Source organism: Marmota monax, unplaced genomic scaffold (genome assembly GCF_021218885.2).
Source record: "Marmota monax isolate L192 unplaced genomic scaffold, Marmota_monax_Labrador192_F-V1.1 WCK01_AAM20220418_F8-fsc00306, whole genome shotgun sequence".
Taxonomy (NCBI): domain Eukaryota; kingdom Metazoa; phylum Chordata; class Mammalia; order Rodentia; family Sciuridae; genus Marmota; species Marmota monax.
In genome coordinates this window covers 60,990-84,207 of record NW_026694094.1, presented here as the reverse complement: position 1 = coordinate 84,207, position 23,218 = coordinate 60,990, and the positions used below count along the sequence as shown (strand labels likewise).

Genomic DNA, 23,218 nt, shown 5'->3' with positions numbered 1-23,218 from the left:
TAACAATGGTACAAGTTGCCAAAAGATTCCCCCCACTGTGACAACAGAATTCACATGTATATAGTACCCTGATCAAAAATGTTCACTATGAGAAAACAAAGAGACAAATCTAGTGTGTGGGATACTGTACAGGACAAACTACCCTGGATGCGTGTCAAAAAGGGAGGAATCAGATCACTAAAGTCCTTGTCAGCCATTGTGAGGACATGTACTTGTGAGATGAGAGCACAGGAGGCTCCTGAGTAGGTCTGTAGCAAGACTTGCCGAAGAATTTTTTTTGGTGGTAGGAATGGAACCAGGATCCAGGGCCTCACTGCATGCAAGGCAAGAGTCCTACCACTGAGCTACAGCCCCATCCCCTGTCTTGAGTTTGAAAGGGAGCACTTAGGGTGTTCTGAGAAGGAAACACTCTAGTGGATCAATAGCACAAGGAAAGAGACCCTTCAGCAAGCAGCTGCTGGTGGCAGAGGAGATGATGAGAAGCAGAAAGGAACAGATTCTGAATGAAGAGTGGTGGGCTTGCTGATGGACTGCAGATCACATATGGAATATGAGAGAAAGAAAGATTAAGAAGATTCTGTAATTTTTGTAGTCGTGTCCTGAAAAGAGTGTCAAAGGCAAGGCTTAAGGTAAAAGAGCTAGATGTTCAACTCCAGGGATGAAAGACTAGCCAAGTAGAACCGGCTACTGGACATGAAATTTACAGTTCAGAGAAAAGATACAGGTTAGCGATAAAATTTGGAGATAAGATGGATGATGGCACAGGTACATGAAATTACAACTTGGTGATTATCTCCTAACAAAGGTTTCAAGAAAGAGTCTTACCTGTAAGAATATTTCTCCCAGCAAACAAAGGGCTAAAATTGTAACTGAAATTGTTTAACCTTTCGATGATGGGAAAGAAGATAGAGTATGCATTGACCAAAAATTAAGTGTGCAGGAAATAAAATCAGGTAGTATAATTAGCAAACTCCACGGTCCAGAAAGGCCAGAATAATGAATCCCAAGATAAATTGAAATAGGAATCAACATAAAGTACAAGGCTTAGATGCTAAAGATGGATTAAATATGTAAGTCCCAAAATGGGGAGCCTGGCTTAGCACAGTTTATGAAAAAAAAAAAAAACACTCTAAAAAGAGCATATAAGACTAGCATGGCATCTGAAGTGCATGATTTACCTCTGAAATGCACCAGGTAGATTAAGTCATGATAAAACTCACAGGAACCCACACAAATCACCCCATATGGGCAGAAAGGATATCTGGTTTCAAAGCTTTGAAGAACTGGCACTTAAAAGCCCAAGTCAGCTTGCCCTTTACTATTGCATGACACAAAGCAGAATCACCCAGTAAATTTTACAGATCCAATGGTTAACTAGTTCAATGAGCTGCCAAAAGGGAAAATACTCCCCTTAAAAAGGGCTGAGTCCATGACAAAAGTATACAGGTTAAGGACACCACTGATCTGTTTGGGGGACAGCCCCTTCTATGCTCTGTAGCATGCTGTTGCCATCTTACAACAGCCCTCCCTACCTTGGGAGGGCTACTGCTCCTTTGCCCTACCTCCTTCTAAGGCCCCTCATGGACAGAAGCCATACTTTTCAGTTCTGGCTCTGCCAATCCTCCCTTACCCACAGCATGAGAGATGTTCAGGAACCACATGCAGACTAAAAAATATTGAGAAGAAATTCTAACATACACCAGAAGTGGGGACTATGTGAGCCTGCAGCCTATGATTCAATGAGGTGGTTCACATGTAAACTAAAGGCACTCTTAGCTAGGCAATATCACCCCTGTATATACTATACCTGGCTCCATCAGTTCTGTGGTGGAATTAAAAGGATCAAGGTAAGGGAAAAACTTCTCTCCTGCCTTTGGTAGCAAAGCTGTCTTTCCAGGAACGTAGAACATCAGGGGCACACGAGTAGTGACGTCAAAATTGCTGTATTTGGCCCATTCTCCATGTTCACCAAGGGCCCACCCTGGATCATAAAAAGCACAGAATGACAGGAAATTAAAAATCAGATCAAAACTTATATACTTTAGCCACCATTTCAATTCCTGTTGTAAAGGCCAAAAGAACTAAAACCTCATCACCTCAAGGAAATTCCTCTAGAATTACCACAAAAAAGATGATTTCACCTGATGCTGCTTTATTCAAAGTCAAACATACATCCTCAATGATGAAACATTTAAAAAGGAAAAATATATATTAAATTCCCAAGGTAAAATATCTTCTTTTAATCAGGAACTAACAAATACACCCATATTGGGCTTTGCAGAACCAGTGGGCCCCAAGCAGACAAGTCCCAACTGCCAAGACAGGCTTTTTTTTTTTTAATGCTGAGGATCGAACACAGGGCCTCGTGTGCTCTATTGATCAGCTACATCACCAGCAGTTCATTCTTCACTATATGGAGACCCTGAAAGACAGAGTGTCATCATTTCCCTGTCCTATGTTCATCTATCTCTTGACTCATAACCCCAGAAACTCAGGTTTACACATCTGGGGTTGTACCACCAAAATGTGAGGCTATGGTACTGTGGCATAAGACAAGGATACCTTGCACATTTCATAAGACATACCATATGTGAAGAAAAGCAAACCTTTAGTTTTGAATCCTTAACCCTGATTAAAACCATCCTTAAAACTTATTTAAAATACTCTTGTAGAAAATAGTTTACATATTCCAAGTTGGAAATTCCCTATCTTTTTAATACAAGACTTTTTTGTACTATCTTTTTTGATACAAAAACTGTTCATGATATAGACTGTTCATGAAGTATTTACAAAACAATCAAAGACACTGAAAGTGGCTATGAGTGGATTCAATAAGGCATTGGAATGATTCTGTATTTTATCCATCATAGCTATATCTGCTAAACTTTCCCAGAGGATGGTACAGAGTCCAGCACAAAAACTCACTGACTCAATCTACAGATGATATTAGGGCTACAAATTACAGAATAGGGCTGGAACATGTTCTGAGTCAACAGTGTTCTCCTAGAAAACCCAGAGTTGAAAAGAACCTTTCATATATCAGTAATCAAAGCAGACTTCATGTCTGTTATAAATGCTCAAGGTTTCTAAGCATGCAAGATAGTTGGAGGATTGGCGTGTTCTCCCTCCTTCTCTCTGGCCAACAGTGCTGAGGTTAGGTAGGGATTTTCAAGTACTCTAAAGGAGGTCAATGAGAATCAGTTTCCAGGGTCCATGAGCTCAGTGAGCTGGGTGAGGGCCAGCACTATACCTCCACATGTCCACTATCTCTAGGAAGACAAGGTAGCCTTGACCCATGAGGCCTGGTGACTCGGTCAGTTATCAGCAGGCTCCTAGGGCACCAACTTGCAGGTTATATTGGCATAAACTTAAGAATATGAGGTCCAAGAAGCCTTTGGGACAGGAAAGTGAAGGGTCCCAGCAATGGGACCTCAGGAGTCACCTCCTTGAAATCTAACTGGGGTACACACAGCAGTCCTAAAGGTACACCAGCCAAGTTCTCTGTGGCATCCCCAAATATGGGCACTCAGAGCCCACAGGCCTGTTGGCCATGATAGGCTGTCTAGCACCATGCATGGACAGCCCCCTAGCCCACCAAGCACAGGGTCTGGTACTTGACAAATACTCAATGGATAGCTATGGACTGCCTAACTGCAAGAACACATTGCTCAGTCTTGTGCTGGGTTTCCGTCTGGTCTGCTATAGCCAGGGGCAAATATTTGAGAAAGGAGAACACAAGCCTGTGAGAGTCCCAAGGGTTCATCTTGACACCAAGAAGAAGAAACCAAGGACTTTGAAAAGCAACTGAGAAGGCTTCTGGCTCTTTCCCCAGAAGCCTTGCATGAGGGGAAGGCAGTAAAAGCCAGCCCAAGAATTATGAGCTAGATGGGAGCCGGTTCATTCTCATGCTCAGACCTGCCAGTTCCTGATTAGATGTGCAGAAACCATCATGTTTTACCAATTCTCTGGTGGTTCTGATGCAGTATATCCCAGGAAGGCACACTGAGGTGGGTTACTATAATCAACTGCAACTGCCTCAGAGCAAAGAGTATGTCTGAGTAAGCTAGGCACTGAGAAGTGGGGTAAGAAGTGGATGACAGAGCATTAGGAATATGTGAACAATTATGGCATTTCTGTATATAATACAATACAACAGACCTTTACAAAGGAAAAGTCAGGCCTGAGAGATGACAGGGAGAATTTTCTGTGACAAAGTTAAGTAGGAAAAATGTTTTTAAAAGTTCATATAACAGTAAACATAGTATAATCAACTATGTCTTATGATATGTTATATGTTACATACATACATATATCCCCATATATGTATGTGTACAAGGTATACATCGGAACTCCAATCTATTGGCACCTGTTTAGTCCTGGGAAGGTAGCATAACAGGATAGGGCATTCTGGCCCTGTATTATATTCTTCATATCCTTTTTTCTTTATGAGAACATACTATGATTTACTACTGTATCATTGCATATTTGATGATATGGAAGAACCATCTTTCTTTTTCTATGTATGATAATGGTATTATGGTTACACTTAAAGAGGCAATGCTTTTTTTTTTTTTTTTTTTTTTTTAGAAATAGTGATTAGAAAACAGAACCATCTAGGATTTGTTTCAAAAAATTCAGTGTTAGAAGGAGTGGGTAAGGAGGAGATGAACAAGACTATCACTAGTAGAAAATGTGGAAGCTGTTGTTTTATTTTCCACTCTTGGGCATGCTGAAAAATTTTCATATTAAAGAGCACATTTTTCAAATTAAAGAGCATTTCTATATTTGGAAAAAGTAGGAAACAACCTTAGGAGATATAAACAGTTGAGAAGCCTGGTCTCTTGACGGAAAGGGTAGTAGGGATGGGGTAAGACATATCAAAACCAGCCATATCTGAGGGCTTTGTTGGGTTCTGCCAAGACTGTTCTGGATTCTCTTCCACCCCCACCCCCCCAAAAAAAACCCTAAAAGTCCTCCAACCCTCAAGGTTAGCAATGGTGATTAGAAGAGCTTTCCCACAAATGGAAGGTTCTTGCTGAGTGCATAAAGCAAAAGTTACTACAGGCCCCCCCACCTACCTGCACCTCCAAGTATCAAAGATGGAGGTCCCAGGACTAATAATCTGATCCTAAAACACCCAAGAACCTGGACTCAGGGTACTGCAGATTCACACACACAAAAAAAGAACATGGCCATGTATATGGAATTTTAAAAAGTATGTTTCACAGGAAAGCTGAGATGCTTTGAGTGACTCATCAGGGCATTTCAAAATGCTTACCATGATCAGAGGTAAACACAATGATCGTATTGTTGGCCAGCTGAAGATCATCCAAAGTACTCAAAAGGTGGCCAACCTGTGTATCCAAATAGGAAACAGAGGCAAAATAGCTCTGGCGAATTTTCCGCTGCAAATAAAATAAACAATAATAAATCAATAATGAAAGTGAGTGTAATTTTAATTGCTGTGGCATACACAGAGATAATATCCACCTGAGCATCTCTCTCAATCCCAATTCCTCTGTTGATGCTCTCATTTAAAAAAATAGCACTCCCTTTCCTACTTTCTGCATCCCCTCACCCACTGAGTCAACACGATCTGCAGGTCCAAAGATTCATTTCTAAGTGAACTAGCTTTCATTTTAGCACACAGATCATGGAAGATGGATGCCATTTACTACTCCTTTCTGTGTCCCTCACATATTCTGGTGGGTCCCAGGAGATCCATAAACTGGATGGCTTAAGAAAGCATAAATGGATTGGCTCCAAGCTCTGGAGGCTAGAAAGCTGATATCAAGGGGTAGAGAGGGCCATGTCTGCCTGAAAGTTCTAGGGGAGGATTAGGCCTCTTTCTAGTTCTGGTTCTAACTTCAGTGTATCTGCTAGGAATCATAATTTAACCCACAACAACAGTCCTGAGTCAGTGTTCTGACCACTTTCACACCCAGCAAGAGATGGCAATTGCTTATCTCTGTGCCATGACTTTCATGTGTAGCTCATTTCTCCAAAATTCTCATCAGGCAAGAGAAGAGCAACTGAAGAACAAGAAAGGAGCAGCCACAGTCCCTGAACCCAGGAGAAACTTTAGGGACAGCTATATCATACCCTGAAGTAAAGGAGCCATCAGCCTCTCCTAGGCCAGCTCGCCTTCAGCCTTGTTAATAAGTGTTAATGAAAAGGATGAATCCCCCTTTGCCCCTCACCAAGGGGTAAGAAGCATGAGAGCTGCTGACTTATCAGATCAGCCACAGCCTCTTTTGCACATATGGTCCCTATCTTATCATCTGGACCTGTCAGCTTCTTGTCATTGCTAAGGTTAGGACAGTCATAAACCTTTCCCAAATCTCTACTTGTGAGGAAGAGAACAGATACACATCTAGCCTTCTAGAAGAATTAATCTGAATCCTGGCCTATTTATACATTTTAGTAGACAGTCTTCAGTCTGTAATTTGGAGAACTATAGTCCTCCTGGAGACCAGAGACACCAGTCAGGATGTCTCTGCCCTATATAAGGGTACTCCCTCCTTCTTCTCCTGGTCCCTTGAGATTAGGCAATAAATAAACTGGCATGGTTCTCAACTCTATTGAGCCATATGACCAGTGAAAAATAATTACACATACATTATTGGTGGGGCCCAGGGCTGACCAAGGACAATGAGTGTTCAAGTGTGCTTGGAAAATTAGGGAAGGCTTCAGAGAGGATTTCACATTGCAGAAGAGTAGCTGCTATCAGACAAATGGGGGTAGGATGTTCTAAGCAGGGGCTGCGGGATGTGGAATGGTGTGGAATCATGACAAAGCAGAGAATCCCTAGGGCTGAAGAATAACCTGGGAGGGCAGAGGGAGGCAAGTTACACTGAAAAAGTAGGCCAGGACCAGATGAAATGGACCTAGCAGGTCCCTCCAAGTAGCCGAAGTCCCAGGCTGCAGGCCAAGGGAAGGAATCACTGGGGTCTTTCAAGGTGAGGAGATGACACAATTTGAGCTACAGGTTAATAAGAGTACAAATAAAACTACTGTCCAGAGTACAAATTCTAGTGGCTTTAGACAAACATCACTAGATAACTGCTGGACACCTAAGAAGTACTCAACAATTTGTTGAGTGAACAAAACATTGCAAGACCCAGACCAGAAAGATGTACTGAAAGATCTAGAGAACCGGTAGATTTTAGAGGAAATTGGGGAGATCAAGCAGATGTGGAGGAGGGGAAGAAGCAGGGAAGAGGAAGGAGATGATAAATCCAAGGGTGACTCTAGAGTTCACATTCAGCTAGTGGCATGATTCACAGGCATGTGATGAGCAGGGAAATATAAGAGGAAGAAGAGACAGACCACGGTGGTGGCCTGACCACATGGAAATCTATGCAGCTGAGGTCTCCACAGTAACCTGCCTGAGAATGGCTCTCAAAGGTGGGTGGACATGCAAGTCTGAAAATCAGAAGCAAGACCTGGGCTGAAGGGGTATTTCTGGGAGTCATCTGTCAGCAGGTCTGAGATGAGCTAGGCAGATAAGAAGGGGAAGAACAGAGGGGAACTTAGACAGACCCTGGATGACAGCATGTAAGTGGGGGGAAACAGAAACAGTGGCCTGCCATGGAGACTGGAGCAGAGGGGTCCCAGGAGGGCTGGCAAGGATGCCCAGGAGGTGAAAACTTCCAGAAGACATGAGGCTGGTCAATGATGAGAAAATAGCACAGAGCTCAAGTAAGGTCAAGAACAACAAGGATGGATCTTATTTACTAACAAGGTCAGCGACCACTCAGGTGAGATAACTTAGTGGGTTGGGAAGGCAGAAGCCCAAGCAGATAAAAAGAACAAATGCACAAGGAAGCCATGGACACAGGTAGAATAGACCACTCCTTACTCTTGGCTCAAAGGGCAGGTGAGTGGGGAGAGGGGGCAAAAAGGGAGAGAGAAAGCAGGAAAAGAGGAGAAATAGGCAGCTGCAAAGGAGAAGGTACTTTTTAAAGATGTCAGTGACATGAGCAGACATAGAGGCTGCAGGGAAAGATAATGGGAAGGGAAAACTCACTGAACACGGGAAAGAAGCCAAGTAGAGAGCTCACATGGGCAGCTGAGTGCGTTGCTGCCTCATGGCTACATGGATTCTCTCCAGCAGCCCTCATTATGGACTGTCTCATGATCAGAATACTACATGTGAGACAAGGATGAATGAAAAAGAGTGCTAAGGGGCTGGCAAGAACAGTAAGTGGCAAGCCACAGGGCCTTAGCAATTCAGGGAAGAAAAAAAGCCAAGAGGCCACCTAGACAGAGTGGACAAGGAAGAGTCCACACTCCGGCAATCCCTGGAGGTGTGCAGTGAGCTGCAAGCTGAAGGAGTCATGGTATGGTGACCAAGAAGGAGCAGGCCTGGGAGATGGCAAACACCTGAGGACACTGGCTCACATAGGGCTGAGTAAGAGGGCTGGAGCTGACGAGAGCATATAATTGAGAGGCTCAAGAGAGAAGTGAGACAGGGCTTAGACATGAACATCCAAAGCTTCAGGTCCTGAGAATATCAGGGTTCACTCTGGGTCACGCTCTCTGCTACCTGTCCAACAGACACAGGTATAAAGAAGGGAGTTGGAAAACTTCAAAGAGAACTCATCATGTAATTGGTACTGTCCTAGATGCTTCCACATGTACCTTTTAGTTCTCTCTGAAAACCTCCTCAGTTGGTATTATTGCAGAAAACATTCACCCATCATGTTTCCATTTTACAGATAAAGAAACTGAGGCTCAGAGAAATAAAGTAACTCTGCAGACTTCATGCAACTGGTATGAGGTAGAAAGGGAATTTGAACTCACACTGTTTGGAACTAACAAAACCAACCATGTGGTTTTAGTTACACTTCTCTGGGGTGACCTAGTTCCACCTGATGCTAACTTGATGCAGTGAGGCCAGTGTCATTTCTCTGCCTTTAGTCTCCTCACCTGACAACAGAAGGGACAGACACCACTGGATTCCCATATGGGCCAAAGCAGATGGCCAAAACAAATGCTCAATACCCATCCCAGCACCGAGTATTCATCCCGACACCCAGTCCATTGCAAAGTCCATTTTAAGTGACTGTCACTAATAAGGCTTCCAGACATAAGACTCAGAGCTGCAATTTAAGCCACCTCATTATCAGAACCCAGCAATGCAAAATTAGAAAATAAACAAACTGTCAAATTTGTTGCTTTACAAACTTTCACCACTTGCTAATAAGGAAACTCAGGAATCAAACAGATTTGAGGAGCATATACCCCTCACCCCTCAAACTCTGGCTGTGCAAACTCAGGAGTCACATGGATGACTCTGAGTGCATCAGAATCACTGATGTGCCTTTTGAGGAAATGTGTATTTTGGGGTTCCATCTCCAGCTTCCAACTCTGGGTCAAAAATCTTATATCCAACAAGCCTACTAGGAAATTCTGATGCAGGTGTTTCAGGAAACACACTTTGAAAACATTGCCATGTTCCTTCCATTCACTATAGCCTACCCATCTCAGCATTCATGTAATAAAGGAAGGGCTCTACATGGAAGATTCTGGAAAGATTTGTTGGTCAGCATGTCTTTTGCACTCAGGTGGGAGAGATGGTGGATAATCAGTCGGCATGATAATTCTAATTTTCTGGCTGCTCTTCCCCCAAATCATGGCAAAGGGATATCAGACATCATAGCTGGACAGCACTGGCCATGATGGCACCCAGTCACCTCTGTGCCAAGACCTAGTTAACCCAGTCAAATTGAGAGTGACAGGTGCCAATACAGGCTTTCCCACAGAGGGAACCTCCAGTACCAGCAAAGTGAGTATTCTGAGCTGCTCAAGAGTTGCCCATATCCTACAATTGAAGAATCGTAACTCACATTAAACAGCATCTTCCATGAGTTAGGGATATTGAACCAGACTCCTTCCTCTCCCCCATCCCTCCTGTAGCAAGTCACCAAATCTCTGGATTCTCCCTTCTCTGAAAGTTTAAACACTGGCCAGGAGACTTTTGATTCACCCAGTACTGTCCATGTCCTACAGAACACGCCCCACCCAGCACTTGGCACAACACCATGCATAAAAGTTCTTAATAAAACATTATAAATGGAGTAGTGGATGTTGTACTGAAGAAATTGGATTGACCAATGACATAAGAGCCTGATACATTCTGGAAATATGTCTTTGGTACCTGAAAGTCCACAGGAATTGGGCCATAGGGTACACTGATGTTTAAGGCTTGGACGTCTTCCCGCTGCCTGATGTCCATCCAGGGGTTGTAGGCTACAGGAGGTAGGCCATCGGGGACCTGGGGATCAGGAGCCAGGGTGATGTTCTCCAAGGGGTACAACTTCTGAAATTCCTTTGGGAAAAACAAACACAGAGCCACAAGGTTGTCATTCTGTTGGCAATGGCACAAGGCTGTGGCTCTTCAGGTGTTTATGTGGCCTTTTCTCTAAGCCTGAGATGTATTTACATCATGGCTTACTAATGACCCCCAGGTACTCATTCCCCTCCTGAAGTCAGGCCTTAGGTCACCCTCGTGAGATGCAAAAAGCAATGAAATCATGCAACTTTTATTTCCTAGGAAACAAGCAGTGGTATATCTCTTCCCTCATGTGGGCAGATGCCCTTCTGTTTCGGTCCTATCTCACTTCCAACCCATGAAAGTGTGCTGAGGTGTTCTGGGTTCTCCAAACCACTCTCAGGCCCAATAATTCATTACAACTCACAGGACTCAACATATAGTCACACCCACCACTATGGTGTATTACCAGATACAATCAGCAAAGGGAAAAAGCTCATGAGGCAAAATCTGGAGGAAAACAATAACAAGTTTCTAGAGTCCTCTCCCCAAAATGTCACACAGAATGCACCTTCTTGTCCCAATAATGAGGTGTGTGACAACATGTATAAAATGCTACCAGAAAGGGAAGTCTATTAAAGCCTCAGCACCCAATGTGGTTTGGGCCTGATCACATAGGCTCTCTCAACCTGGAACACACCAAAAGTCTAGGCTCCCAAAAGGAAACCAGGGGTTCAGCATATACCTTAATGTTTGCCTAAACAGTTTAGGCATAGTAAGCCACACTTATGAGTTCTGGGAATGGTGGCAACACTCCCAAAATCAAAGTTCCTAAATGCCTACCAAGGGCCAGCCTTATAAGCAGGTCTTTCAAAGGTTCATGGCTAGGATAGCTTTGAGAACTCCTTTCTGCAAAGAAGCAGAAGAGGCAAGTCTCTTAATTCTATCAAGAGGGTTGGTAGTTTCTGACAGGAAGGCATGATACCCTAGGCCAGTCAAAACAAGATACCTGCAACATCAAAGAATATACCTTCTGGTCTCTACTCTCATTACAAGTGAGGGGCCGTCTTTGTGTAGTCAAAAAAGCTGAGCTGCTCAGGCCCAAGGAAAACACAATAAATAAAACTGAAAAAGATTATTAAAAGGAAATTACTACATGCTCTAAGTGATTGGATTTGAGGCAACAGGATTTGAGGTTCCAACAAGCAATGCAGTGTGTATAGGATCTAATCTGACAGGCTCATGGGGGTAGAAGAAAAGGGAGTTGGTGAAGAGAGCTTCAAATTCCCTGGAACTGTGTCCTGAGGACTATCCCTTATTATAGGTTTTTAGTGGCTTTGGCTCAGTTATCTATGATCATAATCCCACCCAACATTTGCACATTGATTTCAATGAAAGGAAATAAAATCCTCCAGTGGAGAGAAGTAGAAAGCCAAATATTTATTGTAAGATCCTTACATGTTCTAAGACTACTTGTCCTTGAGATCTGACTCCTGTCTTCACTCCACTATGCATACTAGGTAGCCCCTATCAGGCATCCCTGGTAACTGGGTATGGAAGGGTGAAGCCAGCTTCACTACACAAATCCCTTCCTCAACAAATAACAAAGTTATAGTAGCTGCTAGATCAGCCCTCAGCCAGCTCTTCACCTTGGGGTATCTGAAGGGGATGTGCGGCTTATGGTACCCAACAGCCAGGAAGAAAGGACTGCCAGTTGTTTTCATCTTTTCCAACAATCGTATGGCTTGCTCAGTGCTCTGTTTGTCAGGCAAGGTGCCCTCGGGCACATCCACTATATCCACAGGACAAAGCAGGTTGGCATGAAGTTCTCCATCTTGTCCCCTACATGTCTTTCAAAACAAAATTATGTAACATCAGATTTTTAAATACAAGAAACAGAAATCATGAAGGTTACATACAGAGATTTAATATTCATATCACCAGTCCCTTAGCTGTTAGTCAAACAGAGTGAAGAGGCATATCAGAAGTAGAACTAAACCAGAGAGGTAACTCTTTTCTGGGCAGGAGCCAGAAATCCACAGCACTTAAGCTTCTTACTGCTATTTATCTGTCTCCAAGCCATAACTCATTATAAAATAACCCAAGTAAACTAATTATAGGAAAAAAAATCTATATCCAACTCAACAATGAAAAGTAAACAAGCCAATTAAAAATGGGCAAAGGACTCTAATAGACATATTTCCAAAACAATATACAAATGGCTAACAGCACATGGAAATATGATTAACATAATTAGTCATTAGGGTAATGCAAATGAAAACCACAATGAGATACCACTTCACCCACAAGGATGGCAATGTTTTAAAAACAGAAAATAGCAAGTTTTGGCAAAGATTTAGAGAAACTGAAACCCTCATACATTGCTGACAGAAGTATAAAATGGTACAGCCTCTTTGAAAGATAGTTTGTCAATAATTCCTCAAACAGTGAAACATATTTGTTATATAATCTAGCAATTGTATCCCTAAGTATATACCCAGGAAAATGTTTCTAAATGTCTGCAAAAATATGTGAATATTGATAGCAACATTATTCCTAGCACCCAAAAAGTGGAAAGAACTCAAATATCCACTAAGTGATAAATGGACAAACAAAATGTGATATTATAGAATGCTATGTACTCATATAAAGAATGGTACATACTACTATATGGTAGAACCTCAAAAACGTTATGCTAAAATAAAAGAAGCTAGATATATGTGGTTACATTTTATATGATTCTATTTATATGAAATGTCCAGAATAGGTAAATCTACAGAATAAGAAAGTAAATTAGTTGATGTCACAGGCCAGAGATTGGGATGAAATATGGAGTATCTGGTAATGGGAACAGAGTTTGTTTCAGGGGTAATGAAAATGATCTAAAATTGATTTGATTAACAACTGCACAACTCTGTAGATACACTAAAAAAACAAGAGTTAAAAGAGACAGTTTTTATATCATCTTCTGAGAATTGTCTGTCCAGGTCCTTGGACCACTTATTGATTGGGTTATTATTTATTTTTTGGTGCTTAGCTTTTTGAGTTCTTTATAGATCCTAGAGATTAGTGCTCTATCTGATGTGTGAGGGGTAAAAATTTGCTCCCAAGATGTAGGCTCTCTATTCACCTCACAGGTTGTTTCTTTTGCTGAGAAGAAACCTTTTAGTTTGAATCCATCCCATTTATTGATTCTTGCTTTTAATTTTTGTACTATAGGAGTCTTATTAAGGAAGTTGGGGCCTAATACCACATGATGAAGATTAAGGCCTTCTTTTTCTCCTATTAGATGCAGACTCTCTGGTTTAATTCCTAGGTCCTTGATCCACATTGAGTTGAGTTTTGTGCATGGTGAGAGATAGGGGTTTAATTTCATTTTGTTGCATATGGATTTCCAGTTTTCACAGCACCATTTGTTGAAGAGGCTATTTTTTCTCCAACATACGTTCTTGGTGCCTTTGTCTAATATAAGATAATTGTAATTTTGTGAGTAAGTCTCTGTGTCCTCTATTCTGTACCATTGGTCTACCAGTCTGTTTTAGTGCCAATACTATGCTGTTTTTGTTATTATTGCTCTGAAGTATAGCTTAAGGTCTTGTATAGTGATGCCACCTGCTACACTCTTCCTGCTAAGGATTGCTTTAGCTATTCTGGGTCTCTTATTTTTCCAGATGCATTTCATGATTGCCTTTTCTATTTCTATGAGGAATGCCATTTGGATTTTGATTGGAATTGCATTAAATCTGTATAGTGCTTTTGGTAGTATGGCCATTTTGATAATATTAATTCTGCCTATCCAAGAGCAAGGTAGATCTTTCCATCTTCTAAGGTCTTCTTTGATTTCTTTCTTTAGGGTACTGTAGTTTACATTGTATAGCTCTTTCACCTCTTTTGTTAAGTTGATTCCCAAGTATTTTTTTTCAGGCTATTGTAAATGGGGTAGTTTTCCTCATTTCCCTTTCAGAGGCTTTGTCACTGATATACAGAAATGCCTTTGGTTTATGGGTGTTGATTTTATGTTTTTTTATTTATTTTTTTAAATATTTTTTTAGTTGTAGATGGACATGATAACTTTATTTTTATTTATTTATTTTTATGTGGTGCTGAGGATAGAACCCAGGGCCTCACACGTGCAAGGCAAGTGCTCTACCACTGAGCTACAACCCCAGCCCCGGGTGTTGATTTTACATCCTGCTACTTTGCTGAATTCATTTACGAGTTCTAGAAGTCAGCCAATCCCCAAAAAAACAATTGCCGAATGTTTTCTCTGATATAAGGAGGCTGATTCATAGTGGGGTAGGGAGGAGGAGCATGGGAGGAATAGATGAACTATAGATAGAGCAGAGGGGTGGGAGGAGAAGGGAGGGGGCCAGGGGTTAGCAAGAATGTGGAATGTGATGGACATCATTATCCAAAGTACATGTATGAAGACACGACTTGGGTGTCAACCTACTTTATATACAGAGATATGAAAAATTGTGGTATATATGTGTATTAAGGATTGCAATGCATTCCACTGTCATTTTTTTAAAATCAATTAAAAGTTTAAAAAAACAATAAATAAATAAATAAGAGACAGGTTTTTTTCCTGTAATCCCAGCAATTCAGGACCCTAAGTCAGGGAGGGGATGGCAAATCCAAAGCCAACCTCAGTAACTTATCAATTCCCTGTCTCAAAATAAAATAAAAAGGGCTGGGGATATACCTCAGTAGTAAGGCACTCCTGGGTTCCATACCCTGTTCTGTAAAAATAAATAATATAAAATAAAAGGGACTTTTTATGGTATATGAATTATGTCTCAATAAGAAAAAAAAACTATCTTAAATTTCAAAGACAGAGTTAGGCTTGTGAGCAAGAGGGTCCACATTAATTGGATAAGGTAACAGTTCAAGGAATTTCCATATCCTTAGCTTTACCACACACAAAATGAAACCTCTTCATTTTCCAAAGTAGCCACACTGGCTACAAAGCCAAAGTCTGTTTTGATCATGACTTCCAAATCACAAAGACCCATGAGCTATGTCAGCTACTGCCCCATCTCAAAGACCCGTGTCCTTTCATAGCTCTGCCCTATACATTGAGGATTCTTTTTCTTTAATGCTCTAAAATGTTAAAACTTCTATTGGATTTTTCAGCAGCTGAACACCTGCACTAGGCCCAAAACAGGCATACAGACAGCATGCCTTTGTACCATTCTGGGTTTAGGTTCCTAGAGCTCTTATCTCCTTTCTCCCTCTCATGTCTCAGTACCTTCTATAATCCTTAGCTCAGAGCCTCATCTGGAGTAAGCGTCAAGGAGCAATTAAGTGAGTTTGACACACTACAGCCTAAAGTTCTACAACAAGGAGTACCTATCAGCTTCTAGAATGAAACCACTGCTCCCATTGGTCCTAATGCTAAAAATGCCAACTTTAGTCTCTGACAAGACAATAACATAAGTGAAACCCACAAAACTCATGTCAAAACCAGCTTAGAAGAACAAGGAGTGCTTCCTCCCCAGACCAGTGACCCTTCCATAACCTTACCTTAGTGTTCTCATACTTCTCTGAGGAAGGATGATAAGGTGGAAAAGACCAGCTATATGGAGAATCATCACTATGATTGGAAGATATACCTTGAAGGAGGAGAAAAAGAAAGTTGTTAAATAAAATATAAAGGGTTTTTAGTGCCTCGTCTTTCAAAATTAAAATTTTGTAAAAACTGGGGAAGTAGAACTTTCTTTCTTGGACCACAGTCCCCTCTTCTGTAAAATTAAGGAACTGAGGTGAGATAAAGAGATATCCCCACCAACAAGAACTCTATAGGTCTCCATTTAAATAAGGAATGTATGAATTCCTGTCCAGAAGACCTGGAGATTTGTAGTAGGTTCTGTGGAAGTGATTCACAAGGAAAAGATCAGTCAGGCTGTTACAGCAGCACAGTTCCTTAAAACCCACATTGGAGCCTCTCCCCACCCTTTGTAGGAAGTAGCAGAGCAACCTCCCCACCATGAGGCAAATAGGAAAAGAGAGGCTCAGAGGTCTGTACCTTGCCCAGTGCCAATCAGACATCAAGTAAGTAAGCTAGAACTCAAACCCATTCCTTCAGACTCCAAATTCAAGTGCTCAGTTTTGAAGCACAAACCCACCCCTAAACTTAGAAGCTTACAGTCTACCAAACAAACACCAAAGGACAGACTGACAGTTGACAAAAGTACTGAAGTCTCTGAAAGGGATCCCCAAGACACAGAAGTGATGTGGGTCTGGTGAAGGTTGGCAAGGAGGGTCTTTAGAAGTCAGCAAGGCTTGTAAGGGATCTGAAGGGAAGTGACACCTGTGGTGGTTATCCAGGAGGAGCAGAAAGGACATCACAACCAAGACCAAGGGAGAAAGGGCATCCCTAGCACAGGAGAACACTGGAGCTTCAACAAGGAGCACCAGAGGACACAGGACTGGAGGGCGGGGTGCTGGGTGAAGGGCCCAGTGACACAACAAGCATGGTGAAAAGAGCACACAGGAGGTTAACAGACCTGGGGTTGAATCCTGACACTGTACCTCAGCATCTATGCCTGCTTGGGAAAACTACTTGTGCAAGCCTCAATTTCCTCCTCAGGAAATGATAAAAATATACCTTGTTTGCTACTGAGAGGATCATGCTAGAGGCCAACATAGTAAATGGCATGTACTTGGCACTTAGTGGTGGGTACTGCCATCCTTGAGCAAGCCCAATTCTAATAGAACAGGTGTTGACAACAGACCCCATTGAAAAATGTATTTAACCATGGACCACAAGCAAGCTTTTGGGATCTAAGTTGGGCATCACATTCAGAGCCCAAAGCCAATCATAAGGAAGGAGGCCAAGCAATTCCACTCAGGCCTTCTTTGGCCTTCCTTCCAGAAGTCCAATCTCCTGCCTCTGATGTATTTCCTTCTCTCTCCAAAAGTATAACTTTGCTCCCAGCTGCCCTTAGGCAAAGAGCATTGTGATGTGACTATCAAACTGCAGAAACTGACTGATATTGAACTTTTGACTGGAAAATATGATTCATGGCAGATTTACTTTCAAAATGGGCCTAATTTAGCCCAGCTTAATGCTATCCCCAATCTGGACTAGCCAACTAGTCTCTGGGAGAAAACTGCCAAGCCTGCTAATATAACTGGTACACAGAGAAAGCCACTGCAAATGTTCACATTGTCACCCTGCCCCATGAACCCTATGGAGCTCTTGCTTTCAATTTCCTTCCATACTTACAACCTACCTACATTGAGATACTCCTCTGGGAAGGTCAAGATAGCTATAACTTCAGCTTTTTAGATAAGGATTCCAAGGCTCAAAGAGGATAAACAATTTTCCAATGTAAGCCATAAAGCTAAGAAGTAGTAGTGCTGAGACTAGAACCCAGGTGCCCAAAATCCTGTTACTAGTGCCAATAAGCAGTTCAATCTGCTTCTAGAGATGGTCAACCCAATGAAAACCTAAAAAAAAGTGGTACAAAAAATAGTACAGTATGTTAGACTGCTATACTGTCATTAAAAATGACTTTTAGAAAACATTATGGGAAAATGTTTAAAATAACTCAGGATATAAAAATGTATATACAAGCTAAATCAGGAAAAAATAATATGCCCAAAATAAGAACATTAAAATGCATCCTCTCTTGAGATGCTGAAATCAAAAGTGATCTATATTCTTTAATTTACATTTTCCATTTTTGTCAATCATGAATTGTTTCTACAAATAAAAATAGTTTTGTTTAGGCCCTCATCATTTTAATTTTGGCATGAGAGCCTGTGGCATTAAAGCCTGTGTTGCCAGGCATGCCTGTGTATAATTCCAGCAACTCACAAGGCTGTGGCAGGAGAATCCCAAGTTCAAGGCCAGCTTCAGTAACTTAGTGAGGCCTAAGCAATTGAGTGAAACCATGTCTCAAAATAAAAACATAAATGGGCTGGTGATACAGCTCAGTGGTAAAGTGCTCCTGGGATCAATCCCCCAAACCAAAAGAGAATGAGAGAGAGAACACCAATGTTCCAAGTCAGGACTGGCCATCCCTGGCACTCTACAGGTTCTGGGTGGTACCTTATACTCCTACTCTGACATAGGTCACTGAGAGTGGGAAGTAGGACACAGCAAACTACAGTACCTTCACCAAACAAGCAAACACAGCAGTACTATTCACAAAGAAATTCCTGAGATGTGCATACCCCACCCATACCTTCACAGACAGGGACCTCACAGGGCAGAGGATCAGTCCAGAGCTGAACTCACACCCAGCACTGTCACCTCCCCACCCAGTGCCCTTCCCACCACCTGAGGAGCCAGAGGAGGCCCCAGAGCACCACCTCCAGCCTCTGAAAGGGAGCCAGACTCTTTCTACCCTCTTTTCACTTTGACTGAGAACTGAAGCCAAGCTGAGAAGTGGTTTTTCTAGAAAGGCAGCAGTGTAAGCATCCAGGCCGAAAAGGTGTCTGCAGAGACAGCCTCATGCCCAGCAGGGGATTCCCACACTCATCACAGAACAAGAGAACTCAGACTTTGGGCATGGAGCAGTACCAGGGTGAAAGACTTTTCCAACCGACATGGTCAGGTAGCCATTCTCCTTGAAGTATTGGGGGATGGTGGAGAAGTTTCCTGCGTGCACCCTCCAGTAGGAGTTGAAGTCATACAGGCGTGTGGTGTCAGGCCTCCTCCCAGTGAGGAAGGACACGCGGCTCGGGGCGCACACTGCTTGCTGTTAGGGAGCAGAAGCAGAGGTCAACATCATCACAGTATAATGTGTCTGCCATCTCCAGGGTAACCAAGCAACCTCCCCAGGTCCTCAGCAACAGCCTGGTGGCTGAGTCATGCAGATCTCAAAGCCACACAGTGGGATCTGGGCCTCACCCAGGTGCCAGAGATTGCATCCTCCTGGCAAGACAAGGCAGAAGTCAGCCCCTCAAACAAGCAGATGCTTGTATCTTCCAATGAGACAGTGTCCCCAGTCACCCCAAGGGAGAAATACACTTGGAGGCAACTCCAAGAAGGGGCTCATGGAGGAGGGCTACCATGGCTAGTTGGCTGGCCCTTGCCCATGGGTGGCATTCTATAGTACCAGGCCATACCCGCTACCAGGAGAGAGCTGGCCAAGGCCCTGAGCACGTTAGGGCCAGGATACCCTCCACCCAATGAAGTGAGGCGGCCTTGAAGGCATAAGATTCCTTAAGTGGATAATCACATTTCTTGGACCACAATTTTCCAGAAAATGCTTCCCTCTTTCAGGTAGGTATCTGGCACACTCAGTACCACCAAACTGTAGCTGAAGGGACCCCAACCCTCAGTGCACAAGGAGGCACACCTCCATACCTAGAGGTCCCCAGACTTACCTGGGCAAAGGCATTCTGGAAGAGGAGACTATGGGATGCCAGCTGGTCGATATTTGGGGACCTCACTAGCTTATCCCCATAACAGCCCAGGGATGGGCGCAGGTCATCCACAATGATGAGAAGGACATTCAAAGCACCTGCACAGGAGGGAGGGGCTTAGTGATGTCATGTGCAGGGATGCTGAAACTCCTCATCCTATGGTACTGAGAGACTCAAACCTGGCCCCTGCACCTTTATAATGCAGCTAGGATGGGGACAATCAAGGCTGTGTCTCAGCCTGGGTTGGAGTAGGGTGTAAAGAGGAAGCCTGGATTCTGGGTAGATGGGTTGGGCTTGGCCATAATTTCAAGCCTAGAATAGAGAGAGGGGTGGGGCACAGAGTTTAAGGGGAGAAAGGATGGATGAAGGGATAGAAGGTAAGAGAGAAAGAGAAAAATGAAGGAATGTGAAGAGGGAAGGATAGAGGAAGGGAAGGAAAAGGAAGAATGTAATGACAGAGTTGGAAGGAGAGAGGAAGGGAAAAGGATGGATTGATGGAGGGATGGAACAATGGAGGAAAAAACAGAAGGATGCATAGGGGGAGGGAGGTAGAACAGATGGATGGAGGCATGAACAGATGAAGGAAGGAAAGAAAGATGGAAGGTTAGAAGGAGTGAAAATGGGGGAGGGGGCTAAGAAATAGGAGAAAGATGGATGGTTAGAAGGAACTGTTAGGAGGGAGAGGGAGGCAAGGATGGATGTGAGCCGGGAAAGAGGGAAGAATGGAAGGGAGACGGGAGGGCGGGTGCGGAAGGCACCTGTGGCAGAGTCGGCCTGCACTGAGGCTTCGAGGACGGCGCCGACGGAGACCAGGACCAGGCCGAGCCCGAGCAGGCGCCAGCCGGGCGGAGACGGCGGCAACATTCTGCTTCCGCGTAGCAGCTCAGGGTAGCAATGACAGTCTGAGGCTGAAAGGCGGAACTGCTGCTGCTGCCGCTGCCGCTGCCGCCACAGGTGCCTTATTGGGAAGCTGCAAAGACAGCGCGACGCGGAGCGCCGCGGGCCCAGAGGCCCGGGCTACCGCCGCAGTGCGAGTGCGCCTGCGCGCCTCTTCCCTGCCCCACCCTCCGCGCAGCTGGGAAGCCCGGAGATCCCAGCGAGTGATCCCGTGATCCCAACCACAGTAGGCGGGGCCAAGGGCAGAGCCTGAGCCTCCCAGCTACCTGCTGGTATTGCCCATCCGCAGACCAGCAGACCTGTCAACACAGGCCTCAGTAGACAGCAGCTGCGAGAATCTTTGGAGGTGTTGTGAAGGTTTTGAGATTCAAATATTGTCCTCAACTAGCAATTTCCTGCCTCTCTCTGCCTTTGCTCTTGCTACGCACTTCCCCCATCTCTGTATGAATGTAACACTTTTCCTTACAGCCCTGCCCCAACACTGTTCTTCAATGAGGCCTTTTGAGAACCGCCTTCCTCCATCTGTAAGGATCCTCTTTCCTATTCTTTTGTTCAGTATTTAGTAAGCAACACAAATATGTACACCAGATACTGTTGGTAGTCCTGGAGTTCTAAGTCCTGTCATTGTAGAGCTTAAAACAACAAATAAATAAACATGCAGAATGTTGGTGGGCATACCTGGTTTGGAAAAAATAAAAGTGGGGCTAAAGGGTGCTTGTTGTTTTCTATGCAGTGGCCAGGCAGGGCCTCACTAGGAAAATGATATTTAAACAAAAGCTTACACAGGAAAGGAGCAAGCCCCATTGTTGTCACAGGAAGGATAGTCCAAGCAGAGGGAGCAGCAATTGGGGGGAACATGCTTGCCAGTGTTAGATGGCATAGAAGCAGTAGTGGATGGCCTGGGAAAAGCAGCTGGACAGAGTGCAAAGGAGATTTGAGGAATGTGTGTCTTATGCCCTGTAGCAAAAATCATTCACTGTCCACATTGGCTGAAAATCAGGACAGACAGTGAGCCTCTCTCTACCACACTCAGAGCTTCTGGAAAAGTGGGCCCTCCATCTTTAACTTACCTCCAATCCTCCAGTAAGATAACTTAGCTCAATGCTAAGTAAACCAGACACTTCTCCTGAATACATGAATGCAGAAGCATTAGTTTTGTTATTGGGGGGCTCCTATAGCCCAGGCACCATGGTAAACTAAAAGCAATAGTTTTTCTCCTTATAGCAACACCATGAGCTAGATGGTAGTAACATTCCCATTTTTATGGATCTAGAAATTAAAACTCAGGCTAAATCACTTGATCAAGGACACACAGCCAGGAAATGGAGGACAAGGTGGCTCTCCATTGAGAGGCATACCTCCTCAGAAGGTAGCCAGGGCATGGCCATCACACATGCCTTGCTGCCATTGCTAATGCACCTGCTTTGCTGTTTCAGGCACAAGAACTGATAGCTTTTCACACTGCAGCCTTGCAGGTTTCTCCTTGGGAAGGGCCAGTTTATGTCTTCAGTCCTCAAGCCAAAGAATAAGAAGATCCTCAGGTTGGGTCAGCTCTAGCCAAGGGCCTAAACTGCCAGGCCTTAGACACTTCAGCTATACCTCATCATCCTAACACTTTTCCTTCACTGATGACAGTTCAGGGTCCCTCCTAAAACAACATACCTAATGATTCAGGAAACACTGTGAAAAAAAGAACTCCAATAGATCTTTAGAAAGTTTGCTTTCTTACCTTTTTTTTTCTTTCTTCATCGTCTGTAATACCTTCTTACTAGCAATAGGCACTTGCTTTGAGCCTACAAGCTAAGGGTCTTATTGTATCATTCTTGCCCTTATTGAGCAGTCATTTAAAAAACTAATAATTCTATAAACCCCAGGATGCTCAAAGAAGGGAATGAGGCAAAAAGGTAAACACAGTTCCTGCTTCGAAAAATACGTTCAGTTCTTTTTGTGGACTCATTTCTAGTTGGCAAATAAGTTTCCTGAATATCACCCATCCACATATGGGGTACATTAAAGATGTCTCTTTTCCCTCAGTCTTTTTTCCGATTATGGCCATGGCTCAAATGAGGACAGATCTATAACTAAGACTGAACTTGCAGGGCAATGAGAGGGTTTGAGGGTTAAAATGCAAAAATAGATGGTGATAATCGTGCAGTAGAAATGAAAACCAAAGCTGAAGAGAGTCACATAGTTCAGTTTAAGAAACACAAAATGTCCCAGCTTGGCTATTGACACCCTAGCCTTGAATATTTCCCACTATTGAAAGGGCAACGCTGATATGTTTACAAAGTACTTAAATATTCATTCCAACAGACTGGGATATGAAACATCCCCACCCAAATATCAGCAGTATTCACACAGTAACTTCCTTTCATTGAATATTTTTAAGTGTGAAATTCACAAAAACTAAAATATTTAGCTGAAAATATCATAAACTCAACCTCTATTTTCATATTTAATGCCTCAAGATTGGCACTCCTTCATACCTCAGTTCTCACATGAGATTTACTAGGAATATTCAAAGCAAACAATCTCAATCTTTCTATAAAAATGTATATAAATAATATCAAACAAATTTCTAAAATATTAAATAATTAATGATCAGTTCCTTTTCAGTACAAATCAATGTGCCAAAATATGCATGCACTTACTACCTCTTGTGAG

The 23,218-nt window shown here is 43.1% G+C and overlaps 1 protein-coding gene across 2 annotated transcripts in view; it reads right to left on the bottom strand.

Moving 5' to 3' along the window:
• Nucleotides 1–20,695, bottom strand: part of LOC124107166 (iduronate 2-sulfatase) — an 89,273-nt gene extending 68,578 nt beyond the window's left edge. The window contains exons 1-8 of one of the 2 annotated variants that reach the window (XM_046465077.2): nucleotides 20,416–20,695; nucleotides 19,619–19,755; nucleotides 18,810–18,987; nucleotides 15,803–15,891; nucleotides 11,926–12,126; nucleotides 10,163–10,333; nucleotides 5,279–5,405; nucleotides 1,808–1,981 (exon numbers count right to left, since the gene is read on the bottom strand). In XM_046465077.2, coding sequence (XP_046321033.1) covers nucleotides 1,808–1,981; nucleotides 5,279–5,405; nucleotides 10,163–10,333; nucleotides 11,926–12,126; nucleotides 15,803–15,891; nucleotides 18,810–18,987; nucleotides 19,619–19,755; nucleotides 20,416–20,521 — 1,183 coding nt within the window. In that variant the 5' untranslated portion in view covers nucleotides 20,522–20,695. The remainder of the gene's footprint in view (nucleotides 1–1,807; nucleotides 1,982–5,278; nucleotides 5,406–10,162; nucleotides 10,334–11,925; nucleotides 12,127–15,802; nucleotides 15,892–18,809; nucleotides 18,988–19,618; nucleotides 19,756–20,415) is intronic. The other variant, XM_046465076.2, reaches the window with a different exon arrangement.
• Between the last annotated feature and the right edge of the window lie 2,523 nt (nucleotides 20,696–23,218).